Genomic DNA, 26893 nt, shown 5'->3' with positions numbered 1-26893 from the left:
ACAAACCCATGTATTGATGGTATAACTAACTGCAATATTTAGGTTACTAGCTTTATATTCTTGACTTGTCTACTGAGTAGAACGTTGCATCTTGCTTAGTGTGGATTTTATTACTAAGTGGAGGCAGCTCAGTAAAGACACTTCGAAAATAAATTCTGGATTTGGTCAAGTAAATTAAAATGTCACATTGCTTAAAAGCACCTAAAATATAGCACTCACAATTGCAATAAACCTTTCTAAAGGGTAAGTGAGGGTTTGGCTGGGTGAGTAATATTTTTACTAAAATCACAGGATACCACAATAGTAATTTTTGCTTTATTTTGCAAACATAAACTGATCTTCAGTTCGTACACATTTCTTTGATTGTAAATTCTATGATAAGGCCTCTTAAGTATTTATGAAATAAATATTCTGTCACATTATTTTTTTTACAATTATATTTTTAAACTTACCACTTTGTGGCTGGTCTATTGATCAGAGCTGCTGTAGTTATGTTTTTCCAAAGCTGCCCATGAAAATCGTGTCTGCTTAGATTTGGGTCCAAGCACCCCCTACTGCCCATTCCTTTCAGTATCTTGGACCATCTTTTAACTCCTTATTCTGGCTTCATTATTTTTGAAACTAAGATCATTTTTATTTACCAGAATATGCATTCCCTTATAGTTATGAAATGTACTCTGGGTCAGTTTAACACCTGCATGGCTAAAATATATCCATTCTCTACATTATTAGCCGATACATCAATTTTGTTGACTTATTATTTAAAATAATGTCTTAAGTAAAGTTAAACTAAACTAAAACTAAAAAGGATCTTGCAGCTACCAAATTGTTTTGATTATTAAAATGACCATAAAGAATGAATCTGCAAAGAGTATTAATGCCATCTCTTAATACCTTTTAACATTTGAAAATGAAATTAAAATCTAACTTGTGTTACATTTTACAGTCAGCAATGGACAAACATGACCAAAAAGCACACTTCCTTACAACTAAACTTGTATTACTTCTGCAATCTTTTTATCTACCACACAACACCAATTTTTTTCTTGTTTTGTCATATTGTAGCCTAAATGCAACTAGGCNTTTTTTTCATTATCTTTGTTCTTTCTTAAGTATCCTTATGTTTGAAATCTAAATTTAGTGTAGGTTATCTAAAAATGCTATAAATAAGCATTCTGTTTCCCTTGCCACTCCCATTGTTGATGGTTCAGCAATTAATGGGTTTAGTGTTTGTTTGATCATGTTTGATTCTTAAAACTAATCTTGAATGACCTCAGACTCTCGTTGGGAACAGTAAAGAAAATGAAAATTCATTTATTGGAGAGTCCACATTACTAACTTTTATCTTCTATATAAATTACACTCAAAACAAGTCTCTGAAAACAGGATACCTGTTTAAATATGTGAAACATCAAAAATGCTGTACACCAAAATGTCTTTGAAGCTGGCATTTGAAAGCTGAAAGGAGGTTCTTTGTGTAGCTAATTGCTTTAATTTTAAAATATTACTTAAATTACATGTTACCTTTACAGAAGTACATAGATAATACAAGCATTGAATACAATCTATTTTCTAATTATCCATTAGACTTTGGTACAGTTGAGTCCACAGCAGTACTGGCAATTACAGTGCAATGTCTATTTTAAAAAAAGCCTATTACTGTAAACTACTTCACAAGATTTCCAAATAAAAAGTAAAACTTATAGAAAGTGTCTTTATTTGATGTAAATGGTCAGCTACTGAATTTAGGAGCAATCTAAATGTGGCTTTTCTACAAGTCCAAAACTTTCTTTAGAAAAAAGATTTCAGGACTGCCAGGTACCACTTAGAATGATGTTTCGTATAAAAGTTATAACAGAAAACTACAAAAATATTTGGAGGTTTCTGTGGTGCTATATGACTTCACATTTAAATATGTGATTAAGCAGATAGAGTGGGCACAAGAAAATTATTGTAAAAGTAAATGCAAAGGTATTGATATTACATTTTATTTGGAGCCTCTGCTCACTGTTTATCTGGTGATCTTGGTGAGATAAGGAATGGAGGCATGAACCTAACATCCTGAGATGAAGTGCCTTTCGCATTCACCGTTAGTTTATATTAAAGTTGATATCGGTAACTACATTCTGAACATCTGCGACGAGGGCTCTCTCTGCCTCCTTATCCTCCTCAACCTTTCTGCTGCCTTCGGCAGTCGACCATTCTATCTTCCTACACAGCCTTTCCTCTCAGCTCAATATTCGTGGACCTGCCCTTGCGTGGTTCAAATTCTACCTCTCCCACCATCTCCATTTTGTCGCCACTAACGGCTTCTCCTCCAGCCCCCACACCGTTATATGTGGCGTTCTTCAGGACTCTGTCCTTGGCCCTCTTCTTTTCAATATCTATATGCTCCCCCTTGGTGACATCATTCACAGACATGGGGTCAACTTCCACATGTATGCGGATAACACCCAACTCTATCTCTCTGCCTTCACCCTCTATTCCAGGACCACTGCTGTCCACACAGACTGCCTGTCGGACATCAAGTCCTAGATGAGAGCTAACTTCCTGCAGTTGAATATCAACAAGATCGAGGCTCTCCTGCTTGGCTCCCGTCAGCACCTCCATACCTCGTGTGCTGACAGCATCTCTCTCCATGGATGCACTCTACATCTCATGGAGCCAATACAAAACCTCAGTGTCCTGTTTGACCCTCAACTGTCCTTCATACCCCACATCTGTGCCATGACCTGCTACACCTTTCCCCACCTCCACAACATCGCTCGCTCCGCCACTGTCTCATACTGCAGGCCGCCGAGACCCTCATACACGCAATCAGAACATCCAGCAACAACAACAAATTACAAATGACACTTGTATAGCCCATTTCACATCGGAAAGATGTCCCAGGGCTCTGGACAATCGGGTTTTTAACTCGAGCTGTTTGTTGTGGTCAGAAGGGGAAGAGGGCAGGGGTGGTGGGAGGATAGCTGAAGGCACGATCGAAGAGAAAAGTCTTCAGACGGAACTTGAAGGAGGCAAGAGAGGGCTGAAGCAGACGGATTGCGGGATAGAGTTCCAGAGTGTGGGGGTAGAGATGCTGAATGCCCGACTGGCAATGGTGGGGCGGGATGTGGGGGGAACCTGAAGCAGTGTCCGCCGAGCGGAGGAGCCAACAGGCTGATATGGGCTTCTGAGGTCGGAGAGGTGGGGCAAGCAAAATCGTGGAGGGGCTTTAAAGATAAGAGCGAGGGTTTTGTACTCAAAGGCTCGACTACGCAAACTCCCTGCATGTCGGCCTCCCCAACTCCTACCTTCATAGGCTGCATATCATCCAGAACTCTGCAGCCCGTGTCCTCTCCTGCACCAGACTCCACGACCCTATCACCCCTATCCTCGCCCCACTTCACTGGCTTCCCATCACACAGAGGATACAGTTCAAGATCCTGGTCCTCACTTTCAAAGCCCTCCATGGTCTTGCTCCCCACTACCTCTGCAACCTCTTACACCCTACCAACCTACCCGCTCCCTCTGTTCAGCGGGCTCCGGCCTCCTTCAAGTCCCCTGCCTCGCCCGCCCCGCCATTGGTGGGCCTTCAGCCACTCTGACCCCACCCTCTGGAACTCCATACTACAGTCCCTCCACCTCGCCCCCCTCAAGACCCGTCTATTGCCTCCTTCAAGACTTGTCTCAAGACCCTCTCTTCGACCATACCTTCAATCACCCTCCTTTCCCCCCCCTACTCTCCAAACTCCCCGATCCTGACCCCCAGCTCGAGCCAAAAACACTGATTGTCCAGCGCCTTGTAATGTCCTCCCGATGTGAAAGGTCCTATACAAATGTAATTTTGTTGTTGCTGTGGACTGGAAAACATTTTAAATTAGTCGTTGAAAAGCTACATCCTTTAAAATTGCAGAAATATATGTATAGGTAATTAATTGGTTTCATTGTTGCCATGTACTACAGATATTTCAATAAAAAAAATTAAAATGGCTAACTATGCACAGTGAAATCTCATCAGGAATTACCAACATGAATTGATCACCCATTACTTGGTTTGGAGACTTTGTGGTAAACGTTTAGAAAATAGGTCGATCAGTCTTCGAGAGATGTTTTTATAAGAAATTTGCTGTACCAAGTATAGTTGCTAAAGTCTATAGCTCACTGGATTTTATACCAGTTTTATTTTTGTGCAAACTAATCATTTAATTTCATCTGTGCTGACAAATTTTAATATGTTTCAACATTGTCAATTGTCAGGTTTGGTTTATTAATTTAGAAACTTAAGTTTTGGTTTACTTTCAGCTCTACCAGCTGCATATGTAGTGAGTTTTGTTGGTTGTTGCCCGAACATTTGTTTATTGGAGAGAGAAAAAAATGACCAGGTCAAAACCTTGCAGTCTAGGCATGCAGATCAACAGCATTTTGAACGTCCATAGTTTCTCTTTTCACTGAGAGAGACTGCTTGGAGTTAAGAATATTACAATAAAAATGTAAACTTAAAAAGAAATGCTACATAACAAATTATTTTTGTTAAACAATTGTTTTTTCCATCTATTTGCCTGTTGCAGCCTTTCATGTCACCTCGTTATCCAGGAGGCCCCAGGCCACCACTCAGAATACCCAACCAGGTAAAACCTTAGTAATTGTATGATATTACTAAACACTGCATATTTTAGTTTCCAGCTGTTTCGTTTACTGCTGATTGCAGTGGTACATGTATTTTTCTATGTCTAAACATCTGCAACAATGATATGCTTTAAATTCTACAGTCTACTTGTAAGGAGCCATGGAATTTGTATTGGATTGGATCCAACCCAAGTTGCAGGGATGATATTGACAATGTGCAGTAAAGTCCCCCAAAACAGACTTTTAAGATAGTAAAAGAAGGAAACAAGCTTTCAGTAATTCATGCAAAAGTCAAACTTGGTTGTGTTCTAACTGCTGTTTCGTAGAATAGATAACATCAATCTGTATGGTTATACAGTTTCACCCATCTGTTTCTAAGTCATTGCAACCAGTATAGAAAATAGTGCACTTTAACTTTCCACAATGAAGTCTTTAAGAATTTACAATGCTGTTGAGATAAAACATAATGAAGTTAGTTATTATAATTCCAGTAGTTCATTTTGGGTACAAGTTCTTTCCTGGTTTACAGAGTAACATACTTGGACAGAAAATACCAGTTCCTAAAATGGCACAACAAAGATATCCATGTAATGTTGTTTGTTACCAAGTGTCTGCAAGTCAAAAAGAAGTACACAAACTAATTTGCAACTTTCTCAGTAAAGGGAATATTACTATAAAGGAAAGATGTATTCTCCTTGTCTTACATCTTTGTAAATGATCAAGCAAGTCTTTAGGGAAACTTTACCAAATCATGAAACTGCAGATTTAATGTTGTCTTAGTATTTTGAACTGGGTTGAAATGGTGGTGCAGTCAGTGAGATTTTGCTGAGAGCGCATTAGCATGAGATGGAAGATGTAGCCGTGAAGAAATTAATAATAAGAATTCAAATGTAGTTGTGTATAGACAAGAGTGCTATGCAGGTTCTGATTATTAAATTTAATTGAACAAACCCTTTGGCTATACATGACAGTGTTACTCTGCGAATGAACTAGATTTTGATGCACTGCTGAAAGAAGGAATGACTAACACCTGTGAGACCAATTCTGATACGAGTCATAGAAATTGGCAGTACATAGTGCAAGGAGATTACTGAGCAAAGAAAATAACTTGAATATTAATTAGTATTATAAAATAGTCAAAACTTATACAATGTGTTGATGTGAACTTGTTTATATAAGGATGAAAGTGATTCTTCATTAGTGTTTTTTACATTTGATTTCACTAGTATTAATCAGGACACTGGGATAAATTCCCTTCTCTTTTGAATATTGTCATTGGAATATTTAATATATATCTGCAGAACAAACCGATTAGAACATGGTTTAATATTTCATTTGAAAGACGATAACTCCCAACAATGCAGCACTCCCCAGTAATGCATTAGGGCTTGAAACCACAACTTTCAAATTCAGTGGCAAGCAAAATATCAATTAAACCAAGCTGACACCAATACTAGCAGGGAATAGCGTTCCATCTCAATACTTTCGGCTGAATTTTAAGACAGATCTTGGTTCTTTATGGGACATTGCTCAGTGCAAATTGGCTGTTGTATTTATCATTAAATAGTAACTACGCTTTACTGTAAATCCTGTGAAGTGCTTTGAGATATTTTGACGATATAAGATTATGATCCTTGAGGTCCTGCTTTTTAATTTAACTCTTAAATCCAGAAAAATCCCTTTTCGGAACCTGAAAGCTTCTCTGTCATTAGTTCTATGTCAGATTCCCAATTTCTGGCTGATCTCCAGCTACCCTCCAGCCTTTCATGTAGTGTATTGGTTAGAACACTCGCCTCACAAGTGAGAGGACATGGGTTCGATTTCTGGGCAGGGCGAAAACTTAGGCAAGTTTCCTTACTTCACGTGCTTCTGTTTACCGAGCAGTAAGTAGGAACCCGGTTATTAGTTGATTGGCGGATCGCTTTCTAGCAGTAATAATCCCTTCAGAAACAAATAATAATTTGGTTACTCAATGGGACTGTTTATGGGACCCTGCTGTGCGCAATTGGCTGCCGCGTTTGGCTCACAAAATATATGGTCAATTTACTTTACAGTATATTCTGTGAAGCGCTTTGAGACAATGCCATAAGGGGCTATATCAAATGCGAGGATTATTATTATGTAACACAGCATCTCCAGCTGCTCCTCAAGCTCACAAACTTTGACAAGAGCATGAGCAGTCAGAGACACTTTCTACACCTTGCAGTGATTGGGATCCATAATAATTGGTTTCATTGTGTATGCCTACAGCCAGCTGACTCACTCCCTGTGCACTGGCCGATTCCCATAGTAATAAAAAAAAGCCAACTTCCAGCCAACATCAGCCCAGCCAGCACCAACATCAATTCCTGTGCACTAAACCTGCGGGAAGCAATAATGGCCAATTTCTGAGTCATTGTATCACTGCCAATGTCACTTGCTGTGTGTTGCATATGTACTGTAAGCAGAAAGTAATGTGAGTGGTGACTTAATGACCTGGAAATTTGACATTTTAGTGCAAGAGCTGGTCGGCACATGAGAAGCCAGGAGACTGCTGTGCACATGAACGCAAACGGTATTCACATTGCAACCATGGTATAACTGAATCATGTTTTAAAGAACATTTTTATAAGTGTTCTGTAGTGTAGTGGTTAGCCACTTGCCTCTCAAATGAGAGAACCCATATTCGATTCCTGGGTGGAGTGAAAGTTTAGGCAAGTCTCTTTAATCCACACACCTCTGTTTACCTAGCAATAGGTAAGATCCTGGTTGTTAGTTGATTGGAGGATTGCTTTCCAGGGGTAATAATCCCTCCCCCCCCCACCCCCCAAAAAAACCTCAAATGACTCAATCCACAACTGTTTGTGGGAGACTGCTGTGTGCAATTGGCTGCCACGTTTCACCCACAAAATACAGTCAATTCACTTTGCAATATATTCTGTGATGCGTCTCAACGATGCAAAAGGCGCTATATCAAATGCAAGTATTATTATTATCTATTATTATAATGGAGTTAACTAAGGTTCAAGAAACAAAAACTCAACAGATAAATGACCTTCCAGAGAGTTGGTCTAAAATGTCACATATATCCAAATCCACTTTTAACAATCGAAAGCAGTGCTGGGATTATAATGCATTGTTAGATTTTTGGGTGAGATGTTAAACTGAGGATTCGCCTACCTGTTCAGGTGAATGTTAATAATCTCATGGTATCATTCGAAAAGAGAAGGGAATTTTTCCCAGTGTCCTTGCCAACAATTCTCTAAATAAAATTGGTCATTTCTCTTCATGGCTGGTTGCTGATCTTTTTTCAGAATAAGTTTGCAGTTACTAGTAACCCTGGGAACCACTGCATATGACTGCCCCACTACATTCCAGTGCACAAAATCTTATCATGAGCAATAATGCAAGATGTAAAATTGCTGAATAGTGAAAAATGACATGAAACAGCATTTACATTAGCACAGTTTTACACGGTTGCAATAAGCATAAACCAGATCTAATGTCCATTATTATGATATCTCTTTGGTTGGAGAATATAGATATAAAGTATGTCATTGAGAATGTAATAGACTTCAGTTATAAGAAACTGCTGTATTTGATGTGAGCATACTGTATCAGCATAAGAGTCTTAACTTGTTTGTAACAAAGTTGAAGGTTGCAGTCACAACAAATATTAAACTGTAAAAGTATACCTTTAGCTCAGCTAGTTTCTTTTTCCTCTCCCCTTCCCTACCAGCCACTTGGAGGAGTCCCAGGAACACAACCTTTGCTTCCCAGTGGAATAGATCCAACACGACAACAAGGTAACTATTTCCTGTGTTGTATAATACTCACGAGAAGAAGTATAAGTTTCAGAGACACAGTATATTTGTTCTTCAATTAAATAGAATCTACAGCATCAAAGCTGGCCATTCAGCCCAGGTAGTCTGTGTTGGTATCGATCCTCCAAATGAATCTCTATTCATTCTAATTCTCCCTTTCCTCGCTTCCCCCCCCCAGCCCCATCTATCGCTCTATTCCCATCTAATTTATGTATGCATCAAGTTTCCTCTTAAATATTTTTATGTTTTTTGTTTTGACCACAACAGTGAGGTTCACATTCTTAACACACTCTGTGCATAAAGAAGGCCCTCCCAAACTCTCTTATACATCTGTGAGTGGATATCATATATTATCCCATTTTGTTATGAACTCCCAACAAATGGACACAGTATACAAATGTAAATTGTTGTTGTTTATTGATGTTTGCTTACCTTATCAAAACCTTTCATAATTTTAAAAATCTTTATCAGGTCCCCTCTCTTTGGCTCATCCCCTGGGAAAACGCGTTCCAACCTGTCCAGTCTATCCTGATAATTGCATCCACTCATCCCTGATAACATGAAATTGCAAAGAAGTAAATTTAAAACTTAGCTTAACCTGTTTGTTGTTGTTGTTGTTGTAGTTGCTGGAGCTAGGAGAAGGAGAGGGGTAGAAATTAAAAACCAAAAAGAGCCATAGATTTGGGATGATCTGACAGCCTTTACAGGATATTTAATATATATTCAATTTTTTTATACTGAAGATTTATCATAACATGAATTGAATGTAATATGAACTTCAGTTTTGGTGCTGATATCTCGAAGAAACCTTTGTAATCTTCATAGGATTTATTTACATTTGTAACATCGTGTCAATACAGGGCATCCAAACATGGGTGGGCCGATGCAGAGAATGACTCCTCCACGAGGGATGGTTCCTCCTTTAGGACCACAGGTAATTAGTAACTGTTTTTACATTGCTAGTTATGTACCTCTCTACAACTAAAGGTCATAAATTCATTGTTTGGAATGCATTACATTCATTCTTAATTTGCCAAGTTATTCTTGGATATAGAACTAAAAATGGTTTTGCATGCAATTCATTTTAATATAGGTATGAAGGTTAAGTTTCTTCTGAACTTTCAGTAGTGTTCTTGTTGAAAACATAGGCCTCTGTCCTTCTAGCATTTTACTCGGGAAATCATTAACCTACTTTCCTTTTTTCCCCCCCTCCCCCTCCCCCTCCTCTTTGGTTTTTCTTTTTTTTATGGTAGTCTGACCCTTGGTTATCATTGCAGAGTTACGGAGGAGGAATGAGGCCCCCGCTGAATGCTTTAGGTGGCCCAGGCATGCCTGGCATGAACATGTAAGTACATAGAGTACTGTTGCATCTAGCGTTTGAGGGAGAGAAACAAAACATTAACTAAGAAATGGAGCATAGAAAGAAATGAGCCAGAAAAAAGTCTTTGATTTATGTCCGTTTTTGTGCAAAGCTATATCAGTTCATTTAGCTGCTTATTCCAAAATGCAATCGCTATATGACTGTTATTGTTCATAAATACAGCAACAATAGATAGGTTCAAGATGATATCTTTTCTGACTTAGATTTTCTATCAGTGCAGTAATTTATACATTTTAATATGCAAATGCTTGTTTCAGATTGATTGAGAGTGCTAATCTGACCAGACGCTGATTGCAGTTTGTCCCAAGTTGATTATAAACAATGGAGTGTGTTGCAATCTTTTTGTTCAGTCGAACATTTCAAGATTTATTATCCGACTCATATAGGTTTTTAAGTTTACTTTTGTAGATAAAGTGTAGACCTACAGTTGTTCTAAATTGTGTGCAATTGATTAATGTCAAGTTTGATGTTGCAGCTTTCGGTTTTATAATTACTTGTACATTAAGAATTAAATGTACCTCTTGAATCTGGTATCCTTTATATTGCATCGCCTGCCATCATGAACTAAGGCAGTTGACCTCTTTGCAAGTCTCAGAGAATTATTTTCGGGGAGGGAGAGAAACAGTAAAAGGTGCTCATTCACCTATGTCTAGATAAGAGTCAAGGAGGCACCCAGCAGCTTTTATTCGGGTGTGATACTGCACCAATAGCGAGCTAAGAACCTACAAATCTCTCAGATGTATGGAATGCAAGTGTACACCTCTGATTTCGACCACATTAGAACCTGCAACTACAGAAGATTGAAGCATGTCCTACCACTGCATTACCAAGGAGCTGTGTCACCGCAGTTTAAAACATTTTTATGTAATAGCTCTGATCAAAGAAACTCCATGAAATTGACAAAAAGGTAAACTGAAAAACTGGTAAACAGATCTCACATTTCAAGAAGACAGTGGAGAAAGCAACTTGTTAAAAATGTTGCTGATGTTCTATCAGAAATAACTAAACTAAATACATTGGTTAGTTTACTGCTAATTTGTTGTTTGATTGTCATTCCCTTTTGCTGTATTGTGAAGTTAGTCACACATGAATCAAACTTAAACTTCTGTTGATCATGTTCTTTAATGCATAGTTCAATTTCAAATACAAGAAATGACGTGACCACATTCTTGATATGAGCAACCACAGCCGAGCTTGGGGTTGAATTGAATTCAATAAAATTAAATGCTGTTTTGCAAACGATACTGGAGATACAGGTCCACACATCTCTGCACCTGATTGGCCAAAATCTGTTTGTACTATTCAAACTTACCTGCAGACAGTATGACAATTTTTTGTGAACATACTCAATTGTAAATTTGTCCTTAAAGCAATGCATTGATGTGGTGATAATGTTTGAGAACTGCTTGCTTGTTCAACACCTGAGAAGATGAGAATAATACATGCAAAATAGCATGAATTTGCACTAGGGAAAGGATTAAGGCTGTCGTACCCACTGAGACAGTAGCGTTTTGTTTCTCAGTGGCATAGATTGCTTGTTGGTGGAGTGCCAAGACTTGTTTGGTTGTTTGAATTAAAATCCCATCTGTCACTGTTTGTTGCAGAGGTCCTGGAGGCGGTCGACCATGGCCAAATCCACCAAATGCCAACTCGGTAAGCTTACCTCAATTTGCTAATAACTATTGTTGGTCTTGATAAATTGAACTCTTCTGGAAGGGATATTCAATGGAAATGTGATCCTCACATGGCAAGAAAGAAACCTGTAGCCCTTAAAAAAAATTAAATGGTCTACACTGAAACGAGCATTCAAATATGATTCCCCATGTTGTATAAACCTTTCAATAATAATTACAGTAATTGTTCATCAGAGCTTTGCATGAACATGCTCTTGCTACGTTCACCCATATTAGCAAGAAAGTGCATTGTAATCTGAACTGTACCTTTTAATGGGATTTTTCCTTTTAATTTTTCAGCAACAATATTTTTAGGAGCTGACCACCTGACTAAAAGCGCAATAACTTGCTAACTTTTCAATTTGCAAATAACTATTGTTGGTCTTGAAAAATTAAACTCTTCTGGAAGGGATATTCAGAGTTTAGAGAATAAAGAATTCAGAGAATATTTTCACATTCAGTTATTTGGGTAAATAAAACCCTTCAATATTGCTTCTTTACCTTTCCACTATTTAGCGCTTCTTGACATTATTCCTATAATGACACTGAACAAGATGATGAGATTAAGGATGACGGCAGATTATTTTGCAAACATAATTAGATGCAAAAATGCTGTTTTCACATTGTATTATTGCATGTGAATTCCTTCATAAAGTAATTGGTGAAATTTCCATTTTTAATCATATGGTCAGCCCTAAGAAACTGATGTTTTACATTTCCAAGCACATATTTAATAGAGGAGCTACATGAGTGTGCACATCAACAGAGATTACTAACTGGTTGTCAACTGAGGTTTGCTCTTGCATCCTATTAGTGATCATTTGTTATTTGTTTATACTACACTTTTTTTCTACAGTCACTTCCCAATCTGTGCATAAGATTTATGAATTATTATTTGATTTAAGTAATACTCCAAATAGAGTTGGGGCCTCCAAGACCAAATGCTAAACCTAACATCAATCTATAAAACTCCAGGTTAATTGCCTGAATGGCAAGAAATTACTTCTTTTACCAAAACATCAATAAATAATACATATTATTTTATTTCCGGCTAAATTTAAGCGACCTTGAATAAATGCTAAGATGTGTTCTATGATTGTGAATTACTTGTTCACAATTTCTTAAGGATTTAGGTTTAATCTGTCAAAACTGAAAGAGAAAAAAGGGACTCTAGACAGTTATTTTTTGTTACAGATACCATACTCTTCAGCATCTCCTGGAAACTATGTGGTGAGTGGCATTTTATTCTCTGTTAGGAATGATTCTGTTCTCTTCAACTGTGGAATAGTCGGCCAGATGTTGACTACAGTGTCAAGTGTATTGGCTGAGAAATGAACATCTGATTTTGTGTTTGGTTGTTTTGTCTGGCAACTGTAGTGCATATGTTGATGTTCATTAGTAGATCGGTAATCAGTCTGGTCAAAATTGCCCTGAGTACAGTTTGCAACAGCATATGGTGCTGCAGCAAATTGTCTTCCACAATAAACGAGAAAAAACAACATATTGCTGGCAACAGGCTTTTCCGTGTTTAAAATCAAGTCAAGTCAGAAAGGCTCAAATGAAGAAAATTAATTTGCCAAGCTCCCAGAAAGCTATTAGCACAATAGTTAGTATTCTGTTTGTGGGTGAATTGGCAGCCACTGCTGCTGCATTCAGGCTGGTCATTAAAAGTTTTACCCAGACGTGATAGATCTGTCAACTTCATCAGGTGCAAGGTACAACTGCAGTAAGCAATCTAGTGGAAAATCCTCTAGTAAATGCCAGCTAACATTGGAGTTCCTGGAGTTTGGGGGAAAAGGGGGTGTAATTGCAGTTTGTGTTAACCATGTGTAAATGCACATGAACAGATGGAATTACAGGTGGCTGAAACTATGTAATTAAAGTGATGGTTTTATTGATTGTCAATGACTTAATTAAGGGCAGCTGTGTAAATGTGTTCTTTACACAAGGTTAACACAACCATGCAAATTAGACTCCATTACAGGGTAAGAAACAGTCGGTGCCCAGGGAGGGGTGAGGAAGAGAGGGTCCTAAATAGAAAATTGGATCAAAATAAAAAAAAGTGAGAAAACTCCTTAATGGCAACCTACTGTGTACTGTAGCTTCTGGGTCAGTCTCAACAAAGGTGAACTGCATGCTTCCACCAGCCATTGACCTAGTGATCAAATTAATTCTATGGATGATTTTTTTTATTGGGACCTGAGTCGGGGTTAGTAATTTAATGTACAGACTTTGAAGGAAGCTGTCAGGTTTATGCGATTTCAGTGCATGTCAAATTCTCTTAATTGGGACCTTATTTTAGATTTATTGAAGCCAGCACAGTTTTTTGTAGACTTCAATGTATTTACAATTCATTGTGTTATACTGTATCCAGAGAATACCAAAAGATAATTAACTAGAATTTAAAAACTGCATTGTATATAAATTGGTGGAAACAAAAAAAACTAAAATATATTCTCATGTGAATTTTATGTGACAAGTTTGTGTTGTATATCCTTTCGCTCAAATGGATTTAAATGATACATCATGAGCCAAATAAGCTATTACTTTGAAAACCATGTGTAATTGGAGTGAATAACCTGGCCTCAGTTTAATAATGTTTTAGGCTAATATGTTATGAACTGACCCTGGTCCATCAAATGTTGACTCAGTTCTGAAATTCTAAATTTAATGAGTCACAGAGTCTAAAGCTCAGCTGAATATTAGACTGTGGTTTATGACGTACGGTGCTATAGTAACTGAGCTTGCCTGAAAACATTCACGAGTTAAATGTTCCCCTTTTTAAAAAAATCTGATCTAATTAATTATTCAAACTGGACACAGTTGGATAAATCTTTCAAAGTCTCCCATTTTTTGGTTGTGCTCAAACTTACTGCTTTTATATTATGGTTCCAGAAACACATGATATTATTGTTCATCCAAACTGTTAAATTGCTTGTGCACTTCCAGAGAGCACTTGTGACAACATTTTCTTTTGTTTTCTCTGAAACCCAACTATTGGAAGTGGCCATGGAAGGGACCTGGATAACGGGCAATCTTGAGTCGGATCTCCTTTTTGCAGACATAGTGAGAATTCAGACTTGAAGCAAAATTGTCTCTAATGGTACTTCTGGAAAACAATCCATTTTACATTACAAATTGCCTCTAGAGGCAGGCTTGCAGTGGCCATTAACCCTTTAAAAAGATCATAAAACAGACTGCTCTATTAACATAAGAAAACCTTGAATGAGAAAAGACCATCAAAAGTATTCTCCGGAAACTTCAGAATATCAATCTAACCTTACACCCTACATTATTCAACCTTGACTGGTTGGTTTGTAAGTGACATTTCCATGACCCCAGCAGCACAGGAACGGTTGTATTTCAATGAAGTATTAAATCATCTGTCTACTGTCCCCCATAACTTTTAATTCCCCTCCTCAAAAGATTTGTTTTTGTTTTGAAAAGGATTTAATCAACACCACCACTTTTGCCAAACTGATATCAAATTTAAATTTTGATTTCTCTCCGAGCTATAGTGTGGACAAAGCCATAACAATAGCATGATTTGCTTCCTTAAGAAAACAGGTTAGGAAATACGAGCAATATCTGGTGCAAAGCAACGCTGCTCAATTCACCTCAAATGTGTATTTAACCTTTATAACTTTCCATGGTTGTTCAAGGTACAGCATTGAAATGATTGTTTCAGTGAATTATAAGGCTATTTTTATGTATTCTGTCAATATCAGTGGTGCTTAAGATGGCCTATGTTGTGATTTTTAGGTTGGTTTGTTATGGGGTGACTCTAGCCCCATGAAACATGAACTTAGATCTGACCAGCCTAAATTTAATGACCCAGACTCAAGATCACAGATGAAAATCTGGCTCAATGCCATATTTTTAACAGCTGGTGATTTGTGTTTACAAATGTATCATTTTAATCATTTTAAAAGCAATGTTCCGAAAAGCTTTTTTTAAAAATGTTTGTGGCACAAGCTTTGTACTTCATTAGCTTGATATTTTGAAGTAGATAAGTGCAAAGATGTTTTTATTTGGGATGCAAAGTGCTTCTTCAAACCACAAAGTAAATATTAATGGGGCCATTTGCATGCATTACCTACATCCAACATGCTTTGATACTTGGTCACTGAGGAGTAAAGGGTTTCAAATGGGATAATAAAGAGAAGGTAATTTATTCCCTGGTTTTCCTGGGACCAGCACCAAAACTATTGTAATAGTTTATTGTTAAATATTACTGAGTTTGAGACTAAGGACCTGCTTTATCTGAACCTATAGTATGCACATCTAACTGTACTTCACCTGAGAGTGCTTGATTTTGGCATGGAGTGAGCAAACTTGGAAGAGTTTTCTTTCTTAACACTAATATAATTTACTACACAAAAATAAGTACAAAAATCACAGAAATTAAAATGCACAAGCAACTCCAAAGGATTTGGAGAACAACACAAATTTGAATTTCTACACCATTGAACAGTAAAGAGAAACTAACCAACCGTACTCTCATTCAAGCAAGATGATGCACAGTTTTTTTAAATAATGAAGGAATTAATGCGGAAATGTTTTTTTTCAGGATAGGAGAAATGTTTGGCTAAGGGAATAAGCTTAAAGAACAATAATTTTGTTTTAACAAATAACTTAAAGTCATTAATTTAGAGATCAGACTGCTACCAAATGTTGTAAATACTGACTCAATTGCAGTATTGAAAGAGGAATGGGATCAATTTCTTGATTCCCTAGGGAATAAGGAAATATGGATTTCAAATAGGATTTTTTCTTTTAGAAAGGTCAGGCAAATGAGATGGAATGAATGACCTTTTCACCTTTTTGATTTTCTTACATTGGCACACTTATAATTACAAGAGAGCCTTGTAAATCCATAAATATATGGTACAAAAATGGTGAGTATAGCACTGGTAGGGACCCAGGTTTTTCGCTGGGTCCCTCACGTTGACTATTCACAATCTCAGCAATGCTACAGTAAACAGTGGGCAAACAGTGCAGCCTTAAGATTCTATGATAAAGGACTGGACAAGTTTCTGGAAATGAAAAGGATTCAGGCTTATTTAATGATGAGATCACTATGTCATAGGAGTCACTTGGTAATTAGATGAGTAGACTAGATAGACAAGTGATCTACATCTACCTGAAACTGTTACAGTGAGGTAAAAAATATGCCACAGTAATCATCACATTGACATAAATTGTCAGTCAAGAATTCTATAAAACTAAGGATTCCAATTTCCTTAATTTATGGCTTTATTTCCCTGCACTGCCATCTTTAATGTCACATATCTGTACAATAAGGTCCCTCTGCTCCATTTAAAGTCTTATCTTTTAAGGTATATTTCCTTCCCTATTGTCACCAAAATAAGAACCTTACGTTTTCCCCTATTTAACTATATCAGCCACCAACCACCACTTTGCTAAGTTATCTTACTTGCTAAGTGCTCCACTGGACTTTCACAATTCTTGTGAGAATTTGCCTCTGTTTGGTCTCGTTAGCAAGTTTCAATATTGTACCTTAAATTCCGAACGGTCATGTTAAAGTTGATCTTTAAGTTACATTTTTGAGAAACATATTTTGAGGTAAAGCAAACTATTAAAACAGGGATTTTTTAAAAAAAGAGAAAAAGCAACTTTTAATTCTTACTATATTCCATTCCAAGAAGCAGAAAATGAAAGGTGAATTCACAAACGACAACAACCTCTCTGCTGATCATATTGGTTAGCCTTTTTCCATCAACCTCAGTAACTGCTATTGGCACTGCTTTGGTGGAAGAATGGGCAGAATCAAAGTAGAACACATTTTGAATCTATTCACAACTTGACTGCACGTCTTAATTTACCCAGGAAAAATACACCCAGTCACACCACTTACACTATGTCCTGTATAATGCTTTGAGATGTCTCTGTGGATAAGTGAAGATGGACCCGACCATCACTTTTTTCCCCTTGCAGTCCAGTTGGGAATGTAGCTGGACTACCAAGGCCGCCACGGAGGGCTGTCTCAATTCTGACTATCTGTTGCCAAACATGTCACTTTGGAGCCAGTTCAGCTCCAAGGAGGACCCACTTACTCCTCCCACTCCTCCCCCAAGGAGGATTGTCATTAGTTGGTCGTTTGATATCCGATAAGTGCGGGATTGAGCTCTCACTAGGTGGATGGTAGGTACCAGGAACTCCCTGCGAGTTTCCCGATGGGCAACATCGGTTAGCATGAAATGTGAGAGCGTTGCCATGATCTTCCTGTCCGCAGCTCAAAAGATGGTCAGGAGGATGTCTCAAAAATGTTTTAAATGCTTTACAGAGTATACTTTGTAGTTTAGTGACTGCATAATGTGTAGATGAACTTGGCTATCAATTTTGTGCACAGTAATATCCTATAAACAGTCATGAAGTGATTGACCAATTTTATTTGGGTTTGTTGGCCAGGACATCAGAAACTCCCTTCTCTTTTCAAATAGTTCCATGGAATTTTAACATCCATCTGAACAGACAGATGGTAATTGAGGGGTATGGGGGAAGAGAGAGAGAGAGAGAGCACTGTTTGATATTGTTTTACTTCAAAACCAGTCAGGTGGACCACATTGTATTTTTCCTGAATCTGTACATTCCAATTTAAGAATAACTAAATTGTGAAACTTGCAAATCCCACGATTGAAATGCTATTGTACCTTGTGATTCATACTGCAGTAGTAATAGGTTTTATTCCACAACATTTTACAGAAGAATATCATGCCCAGAATATGACTGTCATTCTATCATTGATAATGTATCAAGCCATGAGAATGAAGCTTAAGAGATTTATAAGTATCAGCAGAACCTCAAGATTGAATAAGTCCTTTGCTGGTTCCCTAGTATGTATTTTACATGCTGACATTTAAAGTAGACATAGAATGAAAAACTATATTTTTCTACTCGCTGTATAATTATGCAGCGATGTTATAAACACAGCTTAGCCCATTTTTTTCACCTCTCTCCCTCCCTCCCTACCTCTCTTTCTCTGCCTGTTACTAATATTACTTTATGGACCCCATAGAATTTCATTTGTAATAATAATAATCCTTGCATTTGATATAGTTCCTTATCATGTCTTCGATTTGTACATCATAATGAGGATTCCTGCAAGGTTATGTTTAAAATATTGCTCCAATATAGATATATATGGATATATAGTATATTAGATAAGTAGGATTTGGGTTTACATTTTAATAAAATATATTATTTTGATTAACCTTTATAAATGTTGGATCAGTTGAAAGGTATTTGTGATCATCGCCAGAACTTGATCAGTTAACATGGACATGAACTCAAAGATGATTATAGTTATTTTGTTGAGCAGGTTATCTCCTGTGGAATGTACTAATTTATAATGAATATTGTTTTATAGGGACCCCCTGGAGGTGGAGGACCCCCAGGAACCCCCATCATGCCTAGCCCAGGAGGTAAAGAAAATGTTTGTTCTTTAGTGCATTCTTGTCTCATTTGACGTTCCTGTTCTGAGATATTGCAAGATTCACTGCATGATAAATAATGTATGTATTATCTACTGCCTGCAGTGTCATATACCAGAACACTTGGAAATTTCTGCCTGTATTGCAAGGGCTCAGCGGACAGTTCATGATAAAATTGAGTTGCTTTAGTTTGAGTATGTAACAAATTATAACATCACTGGAAGTTTGAGGACTATGTACTTTTTCATTTTGTGTGTGTTATTTATTTGGACATGCAGGAATCTTGTCAGGAAGGTATAAATCTCTTGTTTTGTTTGAGATGTGCCTCTACTTTCTGTACAGTGTATTTTAGAATATGGCATTAGAAGCTCACAACTTGCAGCACATGATTCAGGACTGCAATAATAATTTATTTATGAGACTTTTCAAGCTATTCCAAACCTCATGCTGGGTGGAGAAACACCTGGACTTGACATAACGTTTGAGAAAATGCTAGACTAATCTGCTTGGAAATGTTCCCAATGAACCTTGTTTGCCTTCTTATTACAGGCAAGCACTGGGCAGTTTCTTAGAATTGTCTGAAATAATGGATCCACATGTGGTCTCCCTTTTCTGGAATCTATGATTCTGTCGTTTATTTAATTCTGCTTTGCAAATGTTAAACCCCTATATATCCACTTGATGGACTGAACTGCCTTTTCTGATTTCATGCATTCTTAAGTTCTTGAGAGCAGCCTGAGAGATATGAGAAAGTGTCAGTCTCAGTACTTCCCTGGAGCAGCACAGCTGAGATCAGATCAGCATGGATTACAGTACCCTCACAGTCGCATTCTCATCTTGTCCTTTTGTCAAACTCTTGTTTTCTCCTCTGAGGCTATACCCATGTCCCCCAAACCACCATTGTGACTCTCTGACTCCATCACAGCCTTCTTCCCTGAGGCCACTGTCTTTTCCATTTGGAATTCTAGTTATACTACTGAGGCCATCTCCTCAGTATATTAGTACCTCTGCCATACAAATAATACTGATATGAAAAGACAATTGAGACTGCTTTAAATTTGATGGCCTTGACAAATTAAATATTTATCATCCAGTGTTCTTGAACTGAACAATAATAACAATCCTTGCCTTCGATATATCACTTTGACTTAACGTTAAAATCTCTCAAAGAACTTCACAAGATTTCTTTTTTATTGTAAAGTGTAGTGACTGTGTTTGTAGGCGAAACCCACCAATGGAAAATGACCTCTGCTTAAATGACTCCTCTTTATTGAACCAGATGATGCTCAGTGGTGCAGCTGATACAAATGAAAACCATGTTCATTACCAGGGAGATGCATTTTCATTGAGGCTTGTGGCCAATCTTGCAGAAAGAAATGTTTACACCTTTGTACTTTAACTTAATTTGTCAATGTTATAATGTTGATGTGATATGCATCCACAGATCTGCCATTGAATGCTAAGGTGGCACTTCTGTAACCTAATTAGCGCTTATTTTAATGGGCACTTATTGTGATAGACTTCCCTCATTCGACAAAAGCTTCTATTGAAAAGCAGTATGCTTAGAATTATCTATAATATTAAAATCTTTAATAAGAAATGTGTACCCAATTTCTAAAACATAGAATGTGCTGAAGCAAATGTTCTTCAATGTTTTAGAAATGTACTGATTTAACATTTTTTATTAAGAAATCTGTTGGATGGCACTCACTAGATCCCATCTGCCTTCTTGAAAGCTTTGCCTCCTTTTTTGCTTTTTTTTAAACCAGCTTGATCAATCAGATCGATGTATTTTCAAGACCAAGTATCTTACAGAGACTAAGCTACTAAGGTTGGAATTAAGGTTACGAGACAACTTTTATTGATCTAAAAACACCAATACTAGGAAGCAAATATACTTCCAAGAGGTCCAGTTAGCTGACCTCCTAGTGAATGCTAGCGTCCTTGTTTCACTTAGCAAATGAATTACTTACGTGGCTCCATAGCAAAATTATTGCCAAAAATTATCTTAAAATAATTTTGATTTGATTTTAAAATGCATAGTACATTAAGGTAAGCGTTGTTAATGTCATTGGTTGTTTGAGTTTACTTCTTTAAATACATGAAATCTAACAATCTTTAGAGCAATGTGTTTTCTGACATTAAATACACTTGAAAATAACCCCCCAAAAGTATACTGTACGAAAAGAGAATAGGTTGATTTTGGAGACATCTACTGAGGAGGTTAAAGCTGTCTATTCTATTTGTGCTTGTGAAGTTCAGTCATGGTAATCTAGGAAGGTTTTCTGTATCCAAAATCAATTTTCCTGAAACATTTAGTTAAATCTCTAGAGAAGCCAAAGATATTTAATCCTGTAGATAGATTAAAAATATAGGCCATCTCCACAAACCCAAGTTGATTTTGGTCTATTTGATCAGTTAATATAGATGGTCTGTGTGTGATGGAACAATAGACTTTTCTCACTGGTTTCAAGACAGAGTTGTTGTACTTTTGAGTGGGTTCAGTGGTTGAGTGGGAGGCAGGGTTCATTTTGGTCAGTTAATTTTTGCAGTCAGAAATTCCACCAAACCTGTGCTACAGACTCCCTGGAATTATTCAACTATAGATTTTCTATTTTAGACAAATTTCATATTTGTGACCCATAGCAGAAGTATCACTTTGCTTTAACGGAACTCCAGCATTAGGAAAAGAAGCAGTGAAAATGTGAGATAAGGCTCTTCAAAGGGCTTTTAAAGAAGGATAATCTATTGTTGAGTTTAGACAAGCAAATTCAAATATTTCCAAAGGCCAGACTAGCTGAGGATTCTGTTGGATCTTCTTCACTCTCCCTGTTTTTCATGAGCCATGCACATCCTGTCCCCAAGAGAATGGGTACCTTCTCCTGGACCTTAAACAACTCCACTATGAGCTATCTGCTTGAAGCTGTGTAAAAAGTGACAACTCTCATTTTTGCTTTGCATTCCATACCTCCCAGCAGATTCCTAGTGTCTGGTTAGTTGAGATTAAGAACCAGAGTTTGCTCTTCTTGATTCTCAAAATAGTTTCGTTATAAGAGTCAAGTCAGAAGACAGTTAGTATTTTCTAATAATAGCAATAATTTTTGCATTTGATAGAGCACCTTTTATGTTGGAAGGACATTTAAAAACACTAAATATAGTGACTGTATTTTGTAGGCTACCAGCTACAAAATGACTAATAGTGGAGACACAATCTACAAAATCCTAGTTATGTGAAAAGTCACTATAGCTTTTAGAATTGATACCCTTGGAAAAAATAATCATAACATTTTGTTTCCTTCTGTGATCTATCTTCATATTTCATTTTATTTTTGAATATAGCTTTGAATTCAGTGTTAGAATTCTGATACAGAAGTGAACCTTTTTTAATGCATGTCTTGTGTTTTCAAGAAATCCTTAAATTGTTTATAACAAGCATGAGAATTTTCATAGCTTACCTGCTCAATAAATTGTCTTTAAATGTGTCATGTTTGGGAAGATAAAACTTCTCTTTCGAGTTATTTTATTTTCTCTTTCACTCCTCTCATTCTTCTGTGATCCATCTATACCGGATGACCCTGTTAGTATAGTAGAACATGGTTCACATAGAGCTCAGGTCAACTGTAAATCCCATTACACTTGACTGGCTGTCTCCCTTCGTTGCATGTTGCGTGCTTGCGCAGGAAACAACTGAAGTTGTTGTTGAAGTCGCTTCCTGTACACCATGTACGTGATGAGCTGCGGGTGTCACTTCATGCAGGAAGTAACGTCATTACAGCTACATGCACACAGTTCACGTGGGTGCAGAAGTGACATCAGACAACGTGATAACCCAGAAGTCAGACTTTTTTGATCTTGGTCACAATGTAGCCTTTGAGATATTGGATCCAGATGATCATGTTATTAAAGAGTTGCACAGGTTTCCACAAATGCTGAATCTCATGCCAAGGGCTGTGAAAGTGTATTCCATGATATGATTCCCACCAATTTGTAGTTTTTCCTCCCCTTCTTTCCCCATTACACACACAAAGGGAAGCACCTGGCATCAACTTACTCCCTTGGTACATTGAAAACTCGTTGCAGGTGTATGCACACATTCCACCACTCTGTGGTACTGTGTCTTGGTTTTCCTTGATTCCTGAACCATGATTATTATTGATGAGTATTGAATATAGCAGATTTAGAAATGTTGACTACAAATTAATAAACTTAACCCTAAAGCTTATACACATTTAATTGAACATTGAGTAAATACAGCTGTAATGTTTGGCTCTCAAACAATAGAGTGAGCATTCATGTTTGCACAAGCTTAAAACCAACCCAGTGATGCTGGGAGATATCTGTTACATATTTAATCATGATGTATTTAAATTAAGTCATAATAATTTGACTAGTTGTGAAGTGACAATGCTCAGGAGTGCAATATTTTTCAAGAAGTGTACTAATTTAATTGAGCACCCTCAATTTGAACCATATGTTATTGATTTTAGTTTATTCCACATGTTTAAAAAACAGCATTGAACATATGAGAAGGATTTAGTGGAAAGGAAGATCGCTTTAATGAGTAAACTATTCCTGCTGTGTTCAGTGATGCCATCTGCATTTTATTTCAATAGATGAATTACATAGTAGAATAACAGAATTTTAATCAATGTGATAAGTAGAAGATGTAGGGTATAACATATACATCGATATCCTTATTGACATTTGCATTTCTTAATACAATCATTTGCCAATGCCTAATATTGTTCACTTTAGATATAATTTATTGGCTTGTTTTGTAAGAGAATAAGTACTGGAATAGTTTGATGAAAATTTAAAGTAGCAAGTGTAACTGATGTGTGTACCATCCTTGTGTAATGTGTTACACTATCTAACTCACATATATACACTGCCTTTATAATAATAATAATAATAATCCTTGCATTTGATATAGCGCTTTTCACGTCGGGAGGACGTCCCAAAGCGCTTCACAGAATATACTGTAAAGTGAGTTGACTGTATATTTGTGGGCGAACGCGGCAGCCAATTGCGCACAGCAATGTCCCACAAACAGTCATAGATTGAAAATGACCAATTTAATTATTGTTTTTGTTTTTTGGAGGGATTATTATTAGGCGTGTGGAGTAAGGAAACTTGCCCAAGGTTTCGCCCTGACCTGCCTGGAAATGAACTCAGGTCTCTTGCTTGCAAAGCGAGTGCTCTAACCACTGAGCTACAGGACTCCACAATGGGACTTTCACATTGGGAGGATGTCTCAAAGTGCTTAACACATTAAGCTCCCAAAATCTTCCTTTTGTTATAACACCTAGAAATTTGATTTTTAGAAATATTGGTTAATTGTTAGTGAAGAAAAACAGCCAGGAAAAAATGTGTTGGAAGTGTCAAGATGAACTTTTACCTAAATAAATAAATAAATGGGAATGCCAAACAGTAATTGTAGCAAATATTGTGGTGCTTCAAGGGTTAATTGAATTATTTAAAGTAGCTCCTATCTAACTGTTCTACTTAATAGGTTTAATTTTGTCTAAAGGTTATGCTTATGCAGACATATCAGTGAAGTTTTATGGAAATCATCCCATGTGTCCATATTTATTGCCCAAACACCAGTTCCTTGGCTTAGCATCAATTAACTAGGAATCCCTGAGGAATAGACTTACAAAAAAAGGAAAAAGAGTGTCCTTATCCATTAGTTTTTGACCAATCTCGGGGAAGGAAGTGCTTTTAATTTCTCTGTTCTACCTTCAGGGGTGGATATGGAATAACCCCTTGCCTCAAAATGACTACAGTTTTAATGAGAATATAGGAAATTTGAAAGGCAAGAAAAGCCATTTGGTCCAAAAAAAACACCCTCCTTTATTTGCTCTCAAGTACCAACTTCCTACTTATCAAACATATCCATTATTTCTTCTATTTTCCAAAAACACATCCATTATTCCCCTCTTTTTCCAAAAACATCTCTTGACCTAGTTGTACTATTTCCTTAGAGGCCTTCTCTAGTAACGTATTCCATATGTCAGTTACCCTTTGTGTAAAATTATTCCGGTTGCATTTCCTAATTTCACCTAATTTCCTGTTTTTTTTTTAATATCTCCTTTTTTCTAGCACTTCACCAGTCAGTTTCAGCAGTTTAGCCATGTTTTCCTATTCTCTTCATTTTTTGGAAACTTCTTTAAGGCCACCGCAAAGTTCCCCACTTTCCAAAAAGAATAGTTCCAACATTCTTAATATTTCTGTTAAAATTGTTATAATGAAGTACAAAGTGAGGACAGTGATGCTTCCAACACTACCTGTAGCTCAGTGGTTAGAGCACTGGCCTTGCAAGCGAGAGACCTGGGTTCGATTCCCGGCAGGGTGAAACCTTGGGCAAGTTTTCTTACTCCACACACCTAATAATAACCCCTCAAGAAAAAAAAACAATAATAAATTGGTCACTTCAATCCATGACTGTTTGCGGGACACTGCTGTGCGCAATTGGCTGCTGTGTTTTGCCCATAAATATACAGTCAATTCACTTTACAGTATATTCTGTGAAGCGCTTTGAGATGTCTAGAAGACCTGAAAAGCACTATATCAAAATGCAATGATTATTAATATTACACTTGGAGGCCTGTAGTTCAGTGGTTAGAGTACTTGCCTCGCAAGCGAGAGACCTGGGTTTGATTCCCGGGCGAAATGTGGGGCAAGTTTCCTTACTCCACACTCTGTTTACTTAGTAGTAAGTAGGAACCAGTTGTTAGTCGATTGGCAGATTGCTTTTCCGGGGGTAATAATTCATTAAAAAAAATTGATCACTTCAGTCAATGACTGTTTGTGGGACACTTCTGTGCACAATTGGCTGCCAAGTTTCGCCCACAACATATACAGTCAATTCACTTTACAGTATATTCTGTGAAGCGCTTTGAGACATCTCAAAGACATGATAAGGTTATTGTTATTATTATAAGGTGCTGTATCAAATGCAGCGATATTATACCATGCTGGGAGTGAATTTAGAGGTGTTTCCTGTGCATGGTGTTCATGCCATAGTGCAGAAAGTGACGTCAAAGGCAACCGACTACCCAGAAGTTTAGTCAGCTAAACCGCCTGCATTTATTGCATTTCCAGTATAGACCAAGCCCACAATAGACCCGTGCTGTAGCTGCTCTTAGCCATCCAATGTTCAATGAGGCAATTTCCACAGGGCCACCCCTTTGTTGTGCTGCATATTCTTCTATTGCCTTCCAGCCTCAATCAGATGAAGATAGTATTATTTTCCTGACACAAGTTTTATCCAATTGTATCAAACATATTTGTTAGAGGATTAAATGTTATTGATACAAACAAGAACTATGGAACAAAAAGATGACGTAAAGAGTCTTTGAAAGAATCTTACAGACAATCCAAAAATTGTTGAAGCCAATTACACGACTAACTGTGTTTAAAACCAGGAGCAGACTGGTCTCTCCACATTCTGGTTTAAGTAAATAATGGCATGAAGTCTTGAAATATATCTTCAGTATTCCATTGATCTCTGGTTCCTTCAAGACTACAGCAAAATTTTAAAATATTGTATTTTGGTTACTACAGATTCAACAAACTCCAGCGATAATATGTACACCATAATGAATGCAGTACCTCCTGGAGCAAACAGGTCTAATGTAAGTAGAAATATTAATCTTTAATATCAATCTACGTTACCTATTGATAATTGTTTTTCTGATGCGCTGAACCACAAAATGGTAAATTGTTGATCTATCTTGAGATCCACTTCAATCTCTATGTCACTGAGCACTGCCATTTTCTCCATGTAGAATCATCCCTGACTATCTCTCATGTATCTCCTGTGATAGATTCAGCCATAGTTAATGTAGAAGCTGGGAAATCATGAGAAAGCAAAAGGAAAAACAAATGTCTAGAAGTCTTCCTCTCAGGAACAGAAGCCAATACCTCATAAAGCCCAGATTTCAGTGAAACATTTATGGTTTCATACTT

At 37.2% G+C, this 26893-nt stretch overlaps 1 protein-coding gene across 2 annotated transcripts in view; it reads left to right on the top strand.

Annotated features, from left to right (window-relative positions):
• Positions 1-26893, top strand: part of LOC103182676 (single-stranded DNA-binding protein 2) — a 198761-nt gene that overhangs the window by 150755 nt on the left and 21113 nt on the right. For both annotated transcript variants that reach the window (XM_007899756.2, XM_007899757.2), the window contains exons 7-14: positions 4554-4613; positions 8330-8396; positions 9275-9348; positions 9692-9759; positions 11400-11448; positions 12663-12698; positions 18859-18913; positions 26489-26559. In XM_007899756.2, the coding sequence (XP_007897947.1) occupies positions 4554-4613; positions 8330-8396; positions 9275-9348; positions 9692-9759; positions 11400-11448; positions 12663-12698; positions 18859-18913; positions 26489-26559 (480 nt within the window). The remainder of the gene's footprint in view (positions 1-4553; positions 4614-8329; positions 8397-9274; positions 9349-9691; positions 9760-11399; positions 11449-12662; positions 12699-18858; positions 18914-26488; positions 26560-26893) is intronic.

The sequence above is a fragment of the Callorhinchus milii genome, unplaced genomic scaffold (genome assembly GCF_018977255.1).
Source record: "Callorhinchus milii isolate IMCB2004 unplaced genomic scaffold, IMCB_Cmil_1.0 Scaffold1, whole genome shotgun sequence".
Classification (NCBI taxonomy): Eukaryota; Metazoa; Chordata; class Chondrichthyes; order Chimaeriformes; family Callorhinchidae; genus Callorhinchus; species Callorhinchus milii.
Note: the sequence above shows the minus strand (reverse complement) of the source record. Positions and strands in the feature narration are given on the sequence as shown.